Raw genomic sequence first — 17,591 nt, forward strand, 5'->3', positions numbered from 1 at the left:
TAGGATCATAAACTCAAGGCAGTCAACCCCCTGAATAGAATGGTCTTGAAGCTGTGTTGTGGCAAGAGGCTAGAGGAGCCAAGGATTGTGTAATGGTGGGTGAACGAACACTAGTTGGAGGCATCCTGTCTGGGATTGCCCCTCCAGAACAGTGAGACAACTGAGAGTGTTGGCAACTCATCCAGGGGAGAGCTACGGGTACTACAGTTAAATGCCTTGATAATGGTTCACTTTTCCTTGGTTTTCTTATTTCCTACATTCTAAGAGACAGACTTGAGTTTCCAAAACTTAAATAACCTGAGGTAGGTACACAGCAAACATGTTTGAAGGTAAATTAGTAAGTGGATGATTGTATGAAGACCTAAATCTTGGACCATGAGGTCAACACCTTCTACTCTTCTAAGAAAATTTGACTTGACATTCATTCCTTGCATACCACTTGTCTCATTATCTGAACTTGCTTCCTTGCTCAATGGGCCAAGGGTTTGGAACTTTATTCTAGCATATGTAGGAAATACTTAACATGAGTACTGAGTAGCAGAGGAGGTACTCCACTATTATTAAATAAAAAGATAGAGGCAATTTGTACTTTCATTTCGTCACTTTCAGCCTCTGCTTCTCCAGTGGGTCACTCTGGACCTATTTTAATTACTCTAAATCTTGAAGAATTCCCTGACTAAACTTCACTTTATTGGTAAGGTCTTCCCTGATCATTCTATTTTACAGTAACACCTGGCTATGAATTGAAAGTGTCCCCTCCAAAATTCATGTGTTGAAACCTAAACCCCATTGTGGTGGTATTAAGAAATGGGGGCTTTTGGGGAGTGATAAAGTCATGAGAGCTTCACTCTCATGAATGAACTAGTGCCTTTTAACAGGGCTGGAGAGAACTAGCTTAGTCCCTTTTGTCCTTCTACCTTCTTCCATGTGAGGACACAGAGTTTGTCCCCTCCAGAGAATGCAGCAACAAGGTACCATCTTTGAAGCACAGAGAGCAGCCCTTACCAGACATCCAGTGCTGGTACCTCGATCTTGGACTTCACAGTCTTCAGAACTGCGAGAAATAAATTTCTTTTATTTATGAATTACCCAGTCTATGGTATTTGGTTATAGCAGCGCAAGTGGACTAAGATACACCCTCTCTCCTACCTCTTATGCTCCGCACCCCCTTCATTGTGTTGCATTTCTCTACAACATTTACCATTCCATGTACTTTATATATTGTTAATCTCTGTCTCTGTAGATTGAGTGTAAGTTCAGTTAATGCAAGGAATTTTCCCTGCTTTGTCTGTTTGCTTTTTGTTTCTCCTATTGCTGTTTTCCCAATATGTAGAATAAGGCTTGATATACAATGGAAGCTCAATAAATATTTCTTAAATGAGTGAGTGAATGAAAGGTAGGTTCACCAGGACCTTCTGCTATGACAGCCATCTTTCTTTGCTTCTCCTTGTTGAACCAAATGTCTCTAGGAGTTTCTTGGCTGGCTGAATTGACAGAGGTGTATTCCTGAAATGTATATTCCAGGACTCTCTAAAACTTCAAAGTCACACACATCTGGCTTAAATCACACCCATATCACTTATTAGCTGAGAGAGCTTGCTCAAATAAACTATCAGTTTCTTCATCTGCAAAATGGGGCTAATAATGCTGGTTTTGCCAAATTGCCAAGCTCTTTTTTTAAAAGAGTTTAATGAGTCAACATAAATGAAGCACTTAGCACAGTGCCTGGCATGTACTAGAAAGATGATCACAAAATATGAATTTTCTTTCCTTTTCTTGTTCAATGCAATCATCAATTTATTAATGAATTAGTGAAACAGAGATTGGGGAAAGTTGGTGAAAGCAGTGGCTGTAGGAGGATATGGAAGAAGCGTAACAGAAATACAAATGAGAGTCTGACAAGAGAAAGGGACTCTGTTACAGGGATCTGAGGCCACCCTTCACCTTCTGGTCTTTTGTAGAAGGGTCCTCTGCCAGTGCCAAGTACAAGGGAGGTAGAAGATTGAGTTTTCACAGTGTTCCACATTTCCCTAATCATTTCATTTCTAATGTACTTTCTGAGTTAGCGCATTACCCAGAGCTGATTCATCCCTGGGGCATAGGTCTCCCTTTAGCCTAATGGAGATGACTGCATACAAGCTGTGGTTGGATAATCTCAATCACCAAAAGAAATATGCTTCAGAAAGAATCATGTGACAGGCCTTAAAGCAAAATGCCTGCATCTTACTTTTCGTGTATCCAGTGAAAGGTTTTAATTACTCAAACAATGTGGAAATGCACTCACTCATCTGGCTAAGAACAGATGGAGTCTGGAACAGAATTTTCAAATGTAGCCCGTATTTGACCCCTTGGCAGCTTTGACATATGCAGTAAATTTATTTACTTTTCCCATCTTCTAGCATCCTTTCTACTACCTTAATTTTAAGGAATAAGTTTGTTGTTACTACTGTTCCTTACAATAACTTCCAAAAGCCTCTGGCTACTTACAGAGCCTGTTCTCAGGCTTAGGAAAAGGTTAAAGAACTACACATATTTACTGTCATCACTGTTCTTGCTCCTTAATTGCTCTCACCAAACCTCCAGAGATGTTTTTATGGATAAAATTATCTGACAGTCAACCAAGGCAACCAGGATGAATGTATCTGCATTGCTACTACAGGGATGTAGAGAGAGGTGGAGGAGGTGGCAGAGGTGATGGAAGTGATGTTGATGATGCTGGCAGAAGAGATGGTGGTGGTCAACTGGTGGTAGTGATGGTGGCAGTGGGAGCGACAGTGGCGATAGAGGTGATGATGGTGATTATAATGGTAATAAGGGTGGAGGTAATGGGCATGCTGGTTAAGATGGTGTGGAGGTGGTAGAGCCAGTGGAAAAGGTAAGGTGGTGGTAATTGAGGCAGTGGTGGTGTTAGTAGGAGTAGGGATAGTGATGGTGGAGGTGATGGTGGTGGAGGTGATGGTGGTGGGGGTGTTAGTGGTGGTTGTGGTGGGACAGGCAATGATGTTGGTAAAACTGTGGGGCAAGTGAATAAAAAATCTTATGTCTACACAAAACTTTTACATCAATGTTCATAGCAGCATTATTCGTAATAGTCAAAAAGTGGCCGGGCACGGTGGCTCACGCCTGTAATCCTAGCACTTTGAGAGGCCAAGGCAGGTGGATCACCTGAGGTCAGGAGTTTGAGACCAGCCTGGCCAACATGGTGAAACCATGTCTACTAAAAATACAAAAAAAAAAAAAATAGCTGGGTATGGTGACAGGCGCCTGTAATCCCAGCTACTTGGGAGGCTGAGGAAGGAGAATCACTTGAACCAGGAGGCGGAGGTTGTAGTGAGCCGAGATCACGCCACTGCACTCCAGCCTGAGCGATGGAGCAAGATTCTGTCTCAAAAAAAAAAAAAAAAAAAAAAAGTCAAAAAGCAGAAACAATGCAAATATTCATAACCTGATGAATGGATAAACAAAAGAGTATCTATGCATACAATAGAATATTATTTGGCAATAAAAGAATGAAGTACTGATCTGTGATACAACATGGAGGAACCTTGAAAACATTATGCTAAGTGAAAGAAGCCAGTTCCTGAGGACCACACGTTGTATGATGCCATTTATATGAAATGTATAGGCAAATCTATAGAGATAACTAGGAAACCAGTAGTTCCCTAGGGCTGAGAGAAGTGAGATGGGAGTGATTGCTAATAGGTATGGGATATTTTGGTGGCAGTGATAAAGATGTTCTAAAATTAGATTGCATATCTCTGTGAATATACAAAAAAATTAATTATATATTTAAATGGGTGAATTTTATAGTGAGTCAGTAAAGTTGTTTAAAAAAAACAGGGAGTCAGTGGTGGTGTGGTAGTGAAGCCCTCAATTTTAGATGGTGGAGATTTTGTGGAAAGGAAGGAAGATTGGAGTTGATAGACACCAGACATACCTGAATCTACGTAGGGCCATGCCTGAGTTCCATAGATATTTTTCCTATAATTTTTTTTCTATGTCTTCTGGATAACTACATTTTCTTCCTTAGTCAACACTGAATTCACAAGGTAATTCTAGAGCAGGTTATGAGAACCAAGCCAAGTTGTCTGTTGCCACTGGAATCATGCTTTAATCTTATCTTTTCCCCCACACTGTCTTCGGCACACAGAACTGATTTGTAGTAGCTGGGATAGGGTAGCCAGGCTTTCTCTTCTCATGTGAGTGCAAAATCAGGCGAGTCCATGAAGAAATTAAAGCAGATCATCTGGAGTCTATAATTTTTAATAATTTTAAACTAGCTACAAAATGTCAATCACTTCACAAACTGACAGAGGAGACAGGAGGAATTTAATATTACATGCTATAATGATATTTATCTCACAGTTTATATTTCATTCATTTATATTATTTTTTAAAAGGTTTCTTTATCAGCTACTAAACATCTCAGCAATTTGGTGTGCATAGCTCTAGATTAAGCAACAAAGAATTGTACTGATAACAAACCACAGGGGAAATGGTGGTTAGTAAGAGTCAGCCTTATAAAATTTACATCCACACTGTTTCACAGCAAGATTGCTTTCTCCAAAACGTAGCCATCAAAAGCAGCAAACAAACCCTATATTACATCCATTTGACATAATTTCAGCCAAACATATATTTTGCTGGAAATGATTAAATGGTGAGTGTGTCAAATCCATCTTTTTTAAAATTCTTTTTTTTAAAAAAAGGATGATTATGATTTAGAAGTCTCTATATATTGACAGGAAAAAAGTGACACTACTGCACTTTTGCTGGTATAACTTAATCTTGACAGTGTCTCAATACTGAGCATGCTTTGTTGTTGTTCTGTTGTTGTTGTTGCTGTTGTTTTATGTGTGTGTGTGTTGTTTCATCAGTATGCTACTGTCATGGAAAGTTTTTGTTTAAGTAGGAATCTAAAAATCTATTTAGTTCTCATGCATAAATGCATAAATCACATCACTTTTAGTGCAATGCCTGTTATGTAATTCCACATTGTCTAATCATGAAATCATAAAGACAGATAACAGCCATGAGGAACCGAAGACGGCACATTTTGAGAGATTCAGAGCCTGACACTCTAAGGACTGTGGCAGTAGCTCTGTGGAATGTCACAGTTTTACAAGAACAATACTGTGGATTGAAAGAATCAACAGCACATTGAGCATTCCTAAATTGTTGTTATTCAGCAAATGCCACTGAGGAGAGAAAAGGAAAAATGAAACTCAAGACATCAAGGAGTTAGAGCCACCAAATGACCACTATATACAACCTTTGGAAAGAAAGAGACCCAGAGAGAACAAAAGACACAAAGTATTGTTGGGAAGCTGACAGATGACACAGGACAACATTCACAATGGGGGTGGACTGATGTGTGTTATGTGTGCAGACCTACTAGATAATACCATGAGAAAAGCATGAAGGAGCTATCTTGCCCGATAGCATTCAGAGGAGAACACGGGTGGGCACATTTAACCACTTCCCAGCATCTTTGTTGCACGTTGGTTGGCCTCATCAATTCTGGTTTTGTTGGAATCAGCCTAGAAAAGGGGGAAAAGAAACAGAACTCAGGTTACCCCTTAAAAATCCATTCACCCTTCTGGGTCCAGGTCCAATACTTCCTCTTGGGGGAAACCACTAAAAACCTCCTTGGTCAGCATGGGCCATCCTTTCTTTTGTCTTCCCAGAATGACAGCTATGGCTCTACTTGAATGTGATGGTAGAAGCTTAATTTTCATTTTCAATAATTTTCCCTACCAGAGAGCAGAGGCTTATATATGCTTTATCTTTCTATCCTAGAAAGACACTCAATGACTTCTATGGTAGGCATTCACATCTGTTGGACCAAGTTGAATTACACTTCTTATACAGTAGGATTGAAACCATGGCTAATTTATTAGCAGCGTCCCTTTGAACAAATTACATCTTGGGGCTCAGCTTTCTCGTCTCCAACCTGGATGATAAAAATATTGCTAATGAGCATGAGCATGTACAGTGGACCCTTGTACATCATGGGTTTGAACGGTGTGGATCCACTTTTACATGGATTTCTTTCTTTCTTTCTTTCTTTCTTTCTTTCTTTCTTTCTTTCTTTCACACAGGGTCTTGCTCTGATGCCCAAGCTGGAGAGCAGTGGTGTGATCATGGCTCACTGCACCCTCAACTGCCTGGGCTCAAGTGATCCTCCCATCTCAGCCTCCTAAATAGCTAAGACCACAGGTGCATGCCACCATGCCTGGCTAATTTTTCTGTTTTTTGTATAGATGAGGTCTCACTATGCTGCCCAGGCTGGTCTCAAACTCCTGGGCTCAAGCAGTCCTCTCTCCTCGGCCTCCCAAAATGCTGAGGTTACAGGCATGTGCCATTGTGCCTGGCCAGGATTTTTTTCAATAAATATATTGGAAAATCCTTTGGAGATTTGCAACAATTAAGGCTAACTTGGAGATGAATGTGTTACTTAGAAATATTAAGAAAATTAAGAAAATATTAGCCACATCATGAATGCATAAAATATATGTAGATACTAGTCTAGTCTATTATCTACTACCATAAAATACATACAAATCTACTATGAAAAGTTAAAATTTATGAGACTTAAACAAACATAGACTATGCATGGGACTATTTGCAGTTGAGAGAAATGTAAAGATGCAGTATTAAATCATAATTGTATAAAATTAACTGTAGTCCATACTGCACTACTCTAATAATGTCATAGCCACCTTCTGCTATTGTGGTGAACTCAAATGTTGTGAACATCCATTTAAAATGCTCTGTGATGCTAATCATTCTCACCGTCTCTCCAGTAAATTGCATAGTGCAGTAAAAAGTGATCTCTTGCAGTTTCACATTTTTAAAAAATCATGTTTAGCCCAATACAGTAAACCTTGAATAACATCATGGCATCCATACAGAGTGCCACCAGTGATGCTAGCAGTGCTACCAAAAAGCAAAAAAAGTCACGACATTTCAAGAAAAAGTTGAATTGCTTAATGTGTTCTAAAGATTTCAGACTGATGATTCATCTTGTAAACAAATGGTATAAACTGATGGTATCAATAAATACAGTATAGTATTATAAATGTATTTTATCTTCCTTATGATTTTCTTAATAACATTTTCTTTTATCCAGCTTACTTTATGATAAGAATATAGTAAATAATACATAAAACATAGATGTCAATGGACTTTTTATGTCATTAACGCTTGCGGTCAACAGTAGGCTATTAGTAGTTAAATTTTGGGGAGTCAAAAAATTTTCAGCTGCATGGGGGTTGACACCCTAAATCTCCATGTTGTTCAAAGGTCAACTGTACTTTGTTCCACTCATTAAACTTTGACAATATCAAGATTAATAACATCAACTATAAAGTGTCTACTATTATTAGCTCCCTTTTCCAGATGAGAAAAGCAGGCATAAAGGATCTGGAAAATTTGTCTGAAGTCTTAGTACTAATAAATGGAGAAACCAGAGTCTGAATGCTAGCAACCTGGAGTCAGAATCTACACTATTCATCACTTACTATTCAATTTGTCGAGATCAAATGAGTTTATATACATAATGTGCTTGGAATAATGTTTTGCAAAATGAAGGGTTCATTAGTTTATCTTGCTATTATTGTTACTGTGCGAAAACTTGGGCTTGCTTCTGAGATGCTTAATAGTTTTTAAGTACATTTCTGAAGACTCATTTCTATGAGTTTCATAACTGTCTTGTCTTTAACAGGTGCACATTTACCATGATTTTGTAACTGGCTGGCTTTAATCTCTTGGTTGATCTCTTTACTGCTTGGGTTACGTTTGCAGTATATGCAGCATGTAACCAAGGGCTGCTACCAGCATAAATCTTTAAACTCCAGAAAATGAATGATTCCCATCACCACTAAGAGAAATGCATCAGCAAGCAGAGGTGAAGACAACGATTCTGTTGAGGCTGTTCTTTTGTCCTTCCCTGACTGGTAATGCTGTCTATCCTTCTAAAGCCTGGGAAGAAGAGGAGGAGGAGGTTGCCAGGCAGTGTGGGGAATCAGAACTGTTTTTCTCTCAACCAGTATCACTCAATGATTACCAACTTTGTACCTATTGCAGTGCTGTACTTCCCTATTTCTACTGAGCTGAGTCTTCTGTATTCAGTTCATATTGTGAATTCTCAGGACATTAGAATTATCCATGTTCAAATAGAACTTTGCAAACTTAAAATAAACATATTTCTACATTAATCACAACTTTGAATTACCTGGCAATGGTTCTCTGTCATCTGTTTGGATAACTGAGATTTGTCTTTTAAAATCGGTATTTACATAGTAAGATAGGGCATTGATTTTGATTGTTTTGAACTGCAGACTCATATTTTTGGCCTTAGGTTTCTCAACTGGAAAATGGATAATCTCTCCAATTTTACTTGGTTCTTAAGCCCTCCCTTTCCAGCTACAAATGGTATCAGAAATAATGACACTTCAGTGCAAAGGAAAATTACAGGATCAGAGCAATGTGAAATGTTCCTGTAGATTGAATTAATATGTTGCCAGACCAAACGCTTTGAAAAGCTCAAATGAGAAAAATAATTCATTTAAAAATGATGGCATTTCTGAGCACAAACATTCTAGGATCTCCTGTACAAGAATACACTGAGGAGCCTTCACTTGGGGATATTTGAAGTACAGCATGAGGTTACTCTGGATATCATCAAAGGATCTGGGAGGAGCTTTGTATTTCTGTGTACCACGATGAGGGAGGAGCTGAAACAGACTTATGTTCAATGAGCATCTGTGATTTCCACCTAACTTACTTCTGAAGTATATGAAAATTCCACCCCAGGCAATATTTGACACAGAAAGTACTGCCCCTTTATTATATAAAAGAATTAGCTCCTTTTAGGAAAAAAAAAAAAAAGTCTGGAATCTCCTTGCAGATGTTTTCCTGGTATTTGGAGAATGCCCCTATGATCACCCTACTTATATGCTGTAGGACTTTATTTATGATGGCCATCCCATTCCAGTTCTTATGTTTCAATTTAGAAAATTCTAAATTTGCTGGAGTGCCCAACATATGTTACATGTTTGTCCTTGTGAGAAGGCCAGGATGACCACCAGAGAGTCAGTAAAAGGTTAGAAGGAGCTGTTCAGCCCATCTTCTGAACACTCTGGGAATCTCAACTTCAGACCATGCCAGGTAACTTTTAGGACTCAGTTCAGACTTCCAGCCTGTTCTGATCCTAGGTCTGAATGGTTCTCTTACTATCCTTCAGGTGAGGCAACCAGGTCACAGAGCTGGTGAATGGCAAAACCCTATTAGAACTCAAAGTCTTAGCTCTCAAATGCTGTGTTTTCTCACTGACAGAAGAACGTGAGGACTGCTAAAGCATCAACCTCACTGTATTCCAACGTGTGCCTGTCATCTACCGCTGACAACTTTATTTTTATTTATATATTTGCTTATTAGAGATGGGATCTTGCTCTGTTGCCCAGGCTGGAGTGTGAGTGCAGTGGCACAATCATAGCTCACTGCAGCCTGGAACTCCTGGGCTCAAGGAATTCTCCCGCCTCAGCCTCTGAAGTAGGTGGGACTGCATGCCTAACTTACCACTGATAACTTTAAATCGAAGTTTGAACATTGCTAAGGTATTTCCTTAGCAACAGTTCCCATAAACCCTCTGATGTGGGCTTGCTTCCAATTCAGTAAGTTTTCTGAAAAAATTATGTTTTAACCTTAGAAGGCATATCTATATATGGTTGTTTATTTATATATATGGTTATTTATATATAGTTATTTATATATAAGGTTAGTTATTTATATTTATATAAATATATTTATATATAAATATATACATAATATATATATTTATATATAAATACCCTTAAGTGGAAAACTAGATTTTTAAATAAAGTAATTTCTTGACAATCCATGAGGATGTATTGAAAATCTCATTGTTAAGGACTCCCAAAACTTCACTCTTGATCCAAGTGATGAGAAAAGATCATGATTGATAGAGCTGGGTAAAGGTTGCTGTTGGAGTCAGGAGAGACTATGATAGAAACATCACAAGACTCTCCCTACCCCTACAGTGTGATTGTAACTACATCTTAGATATGCAGGACACTTCTGCATACTGTTTCCTGTTATCAGAAATGAGAACTTCAATGAAAAGGTAGAAATCTATTAATAATTGTGCAGTTCATGCGACATGATCATTTGGGGCAATGCTGGGTTGAAGTGGGCTCTATTTAAATCATATGTGGATTTTGATTCTGAAAAAAAGGGGGCTATTTAAAGTGTTGACTGTAAACTAATTATTCAAAGGCAATTAGACCCTTCACCCACTTCAGTGATTCCGCACTCAAGGAATGATACAAATTGAAATAGTCATTACCCATCCCACCTGCCTGGCTTCTGATTAAACCTTGTAACTGTATATGTCTCTGTCTTTATAGTACACTGGGCCTAGAAGAAAACCTCTCCTTAAAGATGAGAACTAGAAATGCAAAGTGGCAGAATCAAGATGCCACTTGCCTTTCCAGGAACACATTTTCTTGCTTAAAGTTCAACTCTGTCAATAAGAGTTTGACCCTTCTATTAGTAAAGACTCTCCTTCTGGAACCCTAATTGGCTTTGATGCATTATCTAGCTGCATCTGCAAGTAAAGTGGGTCCATTAATAGAAAATGAATACTTCCTGTTTTTTTTCAAATCGTTTTTCTGTTGGAGGGCAGCTCAGCAATGATTTCTTAGTTCATTATTCTGGGCCGTAATGGGTTAGGTCAGCTTGTGTTGGCTCTAGTGAGTTTTGAAACTCTCAATATTATTCTAGTATCTATTGATTTACACAGCATTAAAAGCTTTATCATGTGAAAGCCTTCTTAACAATGATAAGCATGCCGTTACTTGCAAAAGTAAGCAAAGCACGAGTATTTTGCCAACCAACACTAAAGTTTGCATAGCTCATATTGATCAGGCAAAATATGCAATCAGATGTTTTTAACATGGAGTATGTACAACACAACAGGACAAAGTGTTCCCTTTATGCCTATTTATTCCTTTTTCAAGTCATTGGAGGCTGCTTGCATACCAAGAAACTACTATTTAGATTTATGATTCTAAAAGTCTTAAAAGTATCCTTCTCTGCTCACCAAAATGGAATGAATTATGTTAAGAAAATTCAGGATATCAGACAAAGAACTTCAACATCTCCCAGGGAATAAACACACAACATAAGTTATCCACATTGAGTAGATTATAGATGTACAATTATCATTAAATCTATAATGCCTCTATTTCTCCTTTTTAGCATTTGGACATAAGAGTTTGTAATCAATATTCAAGACCCTACTGATTGAGGAAAGGGCATGAAACATGGAAATATGAATTATGAGTTCTGTGTTGTAGAATATCAGGTTTTGGTGCCCTAGGTCTCTTTATAGGAACTTTCCAGTGTTTCTTTCCAATCTCTTCTAATTTTAAGCCCCCACACACACCCCTTCCCAGTCTACTCCCTCCAGTCTTTCTTATGGCCCACGTTGACATGGTGGATCTTAGAGCCAAGTCTGGTGTCCTTGTGTAAACTCAATTTCATCATATAAAATTTCCTATTTTTAGTTCTGGGGATGTGAACTGTTAAACTGGAAATGGAACCTGGATATTTTTGAATTATCGTTAAAGCTTTGGTATTTATAAAAACAAAGCTCATAATCATGTCCTGGCTAAACTGACCATTCTTCCCCCATTTTCTGATTCTATCCCTTCACCACCTCCACTTGACAAACTATTAATACTAACCATCCTTCAAGATTCAATTCAAAGTCAACTTATTCTGAGATTTTCCCGAACTTTGCCTCTTGAGATCTTTCCTTATCTAACCTTGTTTAGCATTTTATCTGTGGATCTCTTACTGAATTATATTTTGAGTGATAGAAAAATTCATCTGGAGGCTCGTTGCCTCCCATAGGCTGTGAATTTCTTGGCAGTAGGGGTGGTGTCTTTCTCATGTGTATGTGGCCCACAGTGCCTAGCACAATGCCTGGCTGACAGGAGCCTTTGAGAATATTTGCTGGATTAAATTTGACCCTCTTATTTTCACTCCAATTCTGTTGCTGAGTCCTATATTTTTCTCTTGAAAAATGAAAAACATTTCCAGCTATCAGTGCACCTGAATCCAAGGTTGTGTTTTGAGGATCTTGTTATGCCCTTCACACTTCCTGATGGTCATTTCAGAAGTAACTCGCAGTAGCGACTTGCTGACTGCCACGTGCTCACCTTCTCCATGATCCTGTCGATCTGGCGATTCTGTGTATCGATCTCATTGCCCATATCCAGGGCCATGTGACGGAGGTTCCCGATGATGCCGCTCACCTGCTCCAGGTTTTCATCCATTTCATTTTCTCGGGCATCATTTGTTACCCTGGGATCCAAAGAGCAAGTTTTAGAAGACAGAGGGTGGAAAACATATTGAATACCAAGGACCGAAAGCATACTGGAAACCTGTAGTCCTCTGCATGTCAACTTTATCTATCTTTAATCTCCATCCAGTACAAAAACACATTTTAGCTTTCATACACTTAAAAAAAAAAGTTTAAAATTGCATTTTGAACCCTTGAATTTCTATTCTTAAAGAAGGTATATTAAATAGATTAATTTATCTACTTTCTCACTCCTTCAATTATGTCGTTTCCCCTTCATGTGTTTATTTCAATTTTTATTGTTTAAGAACGAAAACATTTTGTTTGAAAAGACTTTAGGTCAGAGCATGACGATGGAATTAGACAGAAATGGTATTCTTATTTCTAAGAATATTCTTAATATTTCTAAACTCAAATTAAGTCTCAAAATTTCTAAGACTCAAATTAAGAATACAATAAAAAGCTTATTGTGCTAAGTCAGAGTCTCTGTGCTCATCTCTTTTCACCCTTGAGATTGACACCAATGGTAAGAGTAATGATAATTACAGTCTGCCCCTTAACCTTGCTTGCTCCCAGGAACTCCAAGGAGAGACACTTGTTCAAGATGATTTTTATTTGCTCATATGTTAATACCATAGGTTTCTTAGTGGCATGGTGCATAGGTGATTTCAGAGTCAAAAACTTTGACAAAAGAATATTGTTTCAGGTTGAATGAAGTGGGAATGGGAGGAAGGAGCTGACTCACAACACACATTACATTTTTTCACAGTCCAACTTGAAAGTTAAGGAGGTACTTATTTCAGAATTTCCCTAGTATATATGGTATTGAGTTAAAATATATTCAGAAGGGTTAAAATCCTTCCCCCATGATGACTCCCAATGTAGACTGGCTCATTATGGTTTCAAAGGCAGCCCAGGCCAGAGAAAATTAAATAATTAAAGGAGAACTTTCTAGCTCTTTCCTGTAGGGAAGAAGTCTATTTAAATGATCATCAACAGCTAAGAGATACTTCTAGTTCGATGGTGCTTGGCCCTGAGTGCATATCAGAATCACCTGAGGAGATTTAATGGGCCACAGGTGCTTGTGTCTCACTTCAAGAGATTCTGGTTCAATTGGTGTGGGTTGGGCCCAAATACTGCTATTAAAAGAAAAAAAGTCTCCCCTGGTGATTCTAATGTACAGCCAGGCTTAAGAACCCTTGGTCTACTTTCCCTGGAAGTAAAGGGAGAGATGAGTTCTGAATTGACTGATGTGTGTAACTTGAGTTTTTTTTTTTTTTAAGGAAATGCCCCTGAGTCATAATTTGAACTTTTTAAAATAGATATTTAAGTTGTCTTTTGATTCTAGGTTTCAAAATAAATCATTAATAAGAAGCTAATTATTCTCTATTTTCACTCGAAATCCATTCTTGGACCTTCTTTGTTCTGTGCTCTCAGGAGCTGACCTCATGACTGTATCACCCAGTTTCTCTTACCCTCTGGCTTTCAGTAGGCTTTGGCTAATGGCCAATGAAACTGCAGGGCAAGAGGAGTGAGAGGTTAAGCATTTATTTCCCTCTTTCACTCCCTGTTAGCTTTGGTAGTGGCTGTATTTCTCTATGATAGTTCCTTGCCCACAGTCGTAACTATTGCTGGGTTCTGGCAATCATTTCTTCTCCTGTCCCCCAGGACTATGGTGGTAACAGCTTCCTGCTATTGCTAGCTCAGAAGTGCTTCACCATTCCTTGCTATTAGTCCTGCCCACCCCTCTGTAAGTAGTCTCTTTTATAAGCTCTATTCAATTAAACTCATGGAATGTGACTTGCACCTACTGCCACATTGAGTCTGGATGTGGTCATGTGACTTGCTTTGTCTAATGAAACTGGCAAATACAAGTTAAGCAAGCAAAGGTTTGATAAGTGCACTGAGGCTTGCCCCCTTGGAATGCTGCTACCACCATGTAAGGAACCTGGGCTCTCTTGCCGAAGAGGCCACATGGAGAAGAACAGACGTGCCCCACCAACAGCCCCAGTCAACCACCAGACAAGTGAATGGGGCCATCTTGGATCACCCCACCCAGGCAAGGTCCAGGGAAGGCTTAGAAAAGAACACTCAACAGGTATGTAGATTAATGAGCAATAAAATGGTTATTTTTAGAAAACCATTCAGTTTTGGAGTTGTTTGTACTTGACAATAGAGAACCGCTACAGTGCATGCTGCATGAGGCTCACCTGCGGATGAAGCCGCCACTGATGGCCATCTGCTCCCGTTCGTCCACTACACGAGCAGGCTGGCTGGCCACCACTCCATCCTGATTATTGCCCCAGGCTTTTTTGTAAGCATCACTTGATTTAAGCCTATGCAAAAGAGAGGGTGAGTGACAAGGCACAGGGGTAGAGGAGCAAGCTCTCAACAATTGTCACTTCTTCAAGAGAAGAATCGAACCAAGCGAATGAGTTTTAAGTCGAGGCATTAGAGAATACCGATATATCATAATCCAGACCTAAACAGTTGGCCACCACCATGCCTCAGCTACTCAACATTTCACTTCCAATCGAGTCCATTGCAATGGACTGCAATCTTTGCCCACAAGGTTGTTCTTGTTTTGGTTTGTTTTGTGGTTTAGTTTGGATTTCGGACAAGGACTAAGGTAGCTGGAGGACATTTAGTTCTATTTTAGTGATGTGGTTATATTTGGAGACACAAAACACACAGAAAAACATACTGGCAGACAGACACAAAACAAGACTGCCAAGTAGAGTGTGCACATCACACCGCAGCAACACACTGTCATCAAGAAAACATCCTCAACCAAGTTTTTACAAACCATCATGCAAAGATCCCTGTGAAATATATATATATATATATTTTCCTAACACATGTGGAACTAACATTTCCAAATCTCCATAAAGGACATAAAGGATTGGTGGTTGGCCAAGAGTGATGGTCTTTGCGCTGCCTCTAGAGTGATTTGAATTAGATAATATATCGGTACTTCCAAACAGTCACCATACATCCAGAGTTGATGTACAAACCTTTGTCCACAGAGACAAAAAGTAAAAGAAGCATAGTGAAATGAATGCAGGAAAATAGAAGAGAGAACAAGCCATCTAGCACCAAAAAGGGAAACCCCTCTATGTCTTCTTCATGCACCAGCTACAGGCATGAGTAAAAAGTGAAGCATTCTCATTTAAGCCAAACTACTCCAGAAGTTGACCATTCTCGAAAAAGGCACTAGCAGGACAGTAATAGCCTTCATGAGGATTTGAAACGCAGGTTCGGTAGCTTCTTTGCTGGGCTGAGGGGCAGGGTGGAGAGTGCTTACAAACTGCTACTTTAAACTATCCTGGTGTTGTAATGGAGGAGAGTGGTTTAATGCTGGTATGGTCTCCATGGGCTGTATTGCACTGAGCTGCCTTGGAGAAAAACTTACAAATCCAGGCATACCTATTGTGCCCAATAGAAACATGTGCAGCATATTTTGGTGGGTGTTGTAATTAAAGGCAATCAAAGATGTTTTTAGGTTCTTTACATAGTAGAAACCACATGCTTTTTAGTCCAAAAACAACAGACATTCTTTGGTCCCATTTTCACATTTTCTTGTGTAAGACACCAGAATTTAACATTTTATTTTCTTCTTTCACCAGAGGACCACAGCCATCTATTAAAACTGGCTCTAATACTTGCAGACTGGGGACCAAGCAACCCTAGAGACAAACTGGAAAATTGTACCAATGGAATTTCAGCAACTCCCACAATCAAGCCGCAGGCCTTAGTGCAGTCAAAATTTATTGCACCAAAGGGCCATGGACCCATTCAATGAAACAAGATCCCCAAACTAAATTTAATAGGGCTTAGAGTCTGGCTTTTTTAATTGTTATTTTTCCAACTCCCCATCTCCTCCCTCCTCAGATTAAAAAAAGTTATATGGACTTCGTGATGTTTTCTGCTATGTCAAATTTCTGCTATACCATCTTTGGCAAAGTCAAATGAGTGGGAAGTATGCGTTTCTGAAAGAAGGCAAACCACTGCACCCACAATGCTGCACATAGACTCACATCACTGCCGTACATCTACCATAGTCCCTTGAAACATGCCGAGACAGGGCGAAGCCCTCAGAGAGTCCAGGGCACCACCAGCCACTGCGTTGTGACACATGGTTTTTAAAGCATTATTTACACACAATAGGGAACACCTCAGTCAAGCTTTGAAGCTTAGTTTAGGGTCTCTTGTGCATTAAGGAAATTAGTGATCACTCAAATGTGGAATTCATAGGAGCCATCATTTCATTAGAACATTAGAATCCATCCCAGGGGAACCTGCCTCCACCCTTTCTTCACACACAGTTGATGAAGGGGGGAAAATGTGTCTGTTGGAATTTATCACGAAATGGATGGAAATCTCACCTGGGGGCAAGTTGCCACGGAAAGGAATATACAGTCAAATCTTGACTAACTGGAATGCTTGGTAATGAGTTTTTTTTTTTTTTTTTAATGAATTATATGACTTTCTTAATGAACAGTGGGGCCAAGGAGGAAAGTTTTGTTTCATGGGTGATGAGTGAATATCTTTGCTAGACTCCTGAGCCACTTTCCTGCCTGAAAGTCTTAAGGTAGAAGACCTGATTGAATCTTTCCTTGGTTATCATTTATATTGATTGCTTGATGGCCTTTTCTGTGAAGATCAACTCTTATTGTTTGGTCGTCATAGATGTGGAAGTTGCAGGAGGATGGAGACTAAGCAAGACAATTCAAACTACCCTGGAAGTAAAACTATTTTACATTTCTGATGTGAGGTTTTCTCTTTGTTTCTTTTTTGCTAAAAATGGAAGGGAGCAAGAGCATGCAGCTGAGGTTTCCAGTTAGCTAGATTCCAGTTAATCAGGCTTTACTGTAGATCATTCTTTAAAAAGCAAATTATTTTTATTTTTATTTTTTGCAATTTGAGCCCCTCCCCCTCCTAAACAGGAAGTGGGATATTTTAAATCAGCCTCAAAGTTTAAAGGATGTGAAAGGTCATATAATCTGCTAAAAATGATGTCAATTTCTATTCTAAAAGCTAGGATCAGGAGAGCTTTTAGGAAAAAGTCTTCTTTTAAAAGGGGGATGTGGGAGGGGTGAGGGAGATTGGATAAGGAGTCTAGTTTTCCAAATGCATGTTGGACAATCCACTCATGCATTTCTTTTTCCACCACTAGTCAAATGAGACAATCTTCCAGAAC

The 17,591-nt window shown here is 39.1% G+C and overlaps 1 protein-coding gene across 4 annotated transcripts in view; it reads right to left on the bottom strand.

Annotated features, from left to right (window-relative positions):
- Positions 1-4,245: 4,245 nt before the first annotated feature.
- SNAP25 (synaptosome associated protein 25) overlaps positions 4,246-17,591 on the bottom strand; it is an 86,819-nt gene continuing 73,473 nt past the window's right edge. For all 4 annotated transcript variants that reach the window (XM_003905070.4, XM_003905071.5, XM_009216547.4 and 1 more), the window contains exons 6-8: positions 14,602-14,727; positions 12,249-12,393; positions 4,246-5,540 (exon numbers count right to left, since the gene is read on the bottom strand). In XM_003905070.4, the coding sequence (XP_003905119.1) occupies positions 5,472-5,540; positions 12,249-12,393; positions 14,602-14,727 (340 nt within the window). In that variant the 3' untranslated portion in view covers positions 4,246-5,471. The remainder of the gene's footprint in view (positions 5,541-12,248; positions 12,394-14,601; positions 14,728-17,591) is intronic.

Source organism: Papio anubis, chromosome 16 (genome assembly GCF_008728515.1).
Source record: "Papio anubis isolate 15944 chromosome 16, Panubis1.0, whole genome shotgun sequence".
NCBI classification, from domain to species: Eukaryota; Metazoa; Chordata; class Mammalia; order Primates; family Cercopithecidae; genus Papio; species Papio anubis.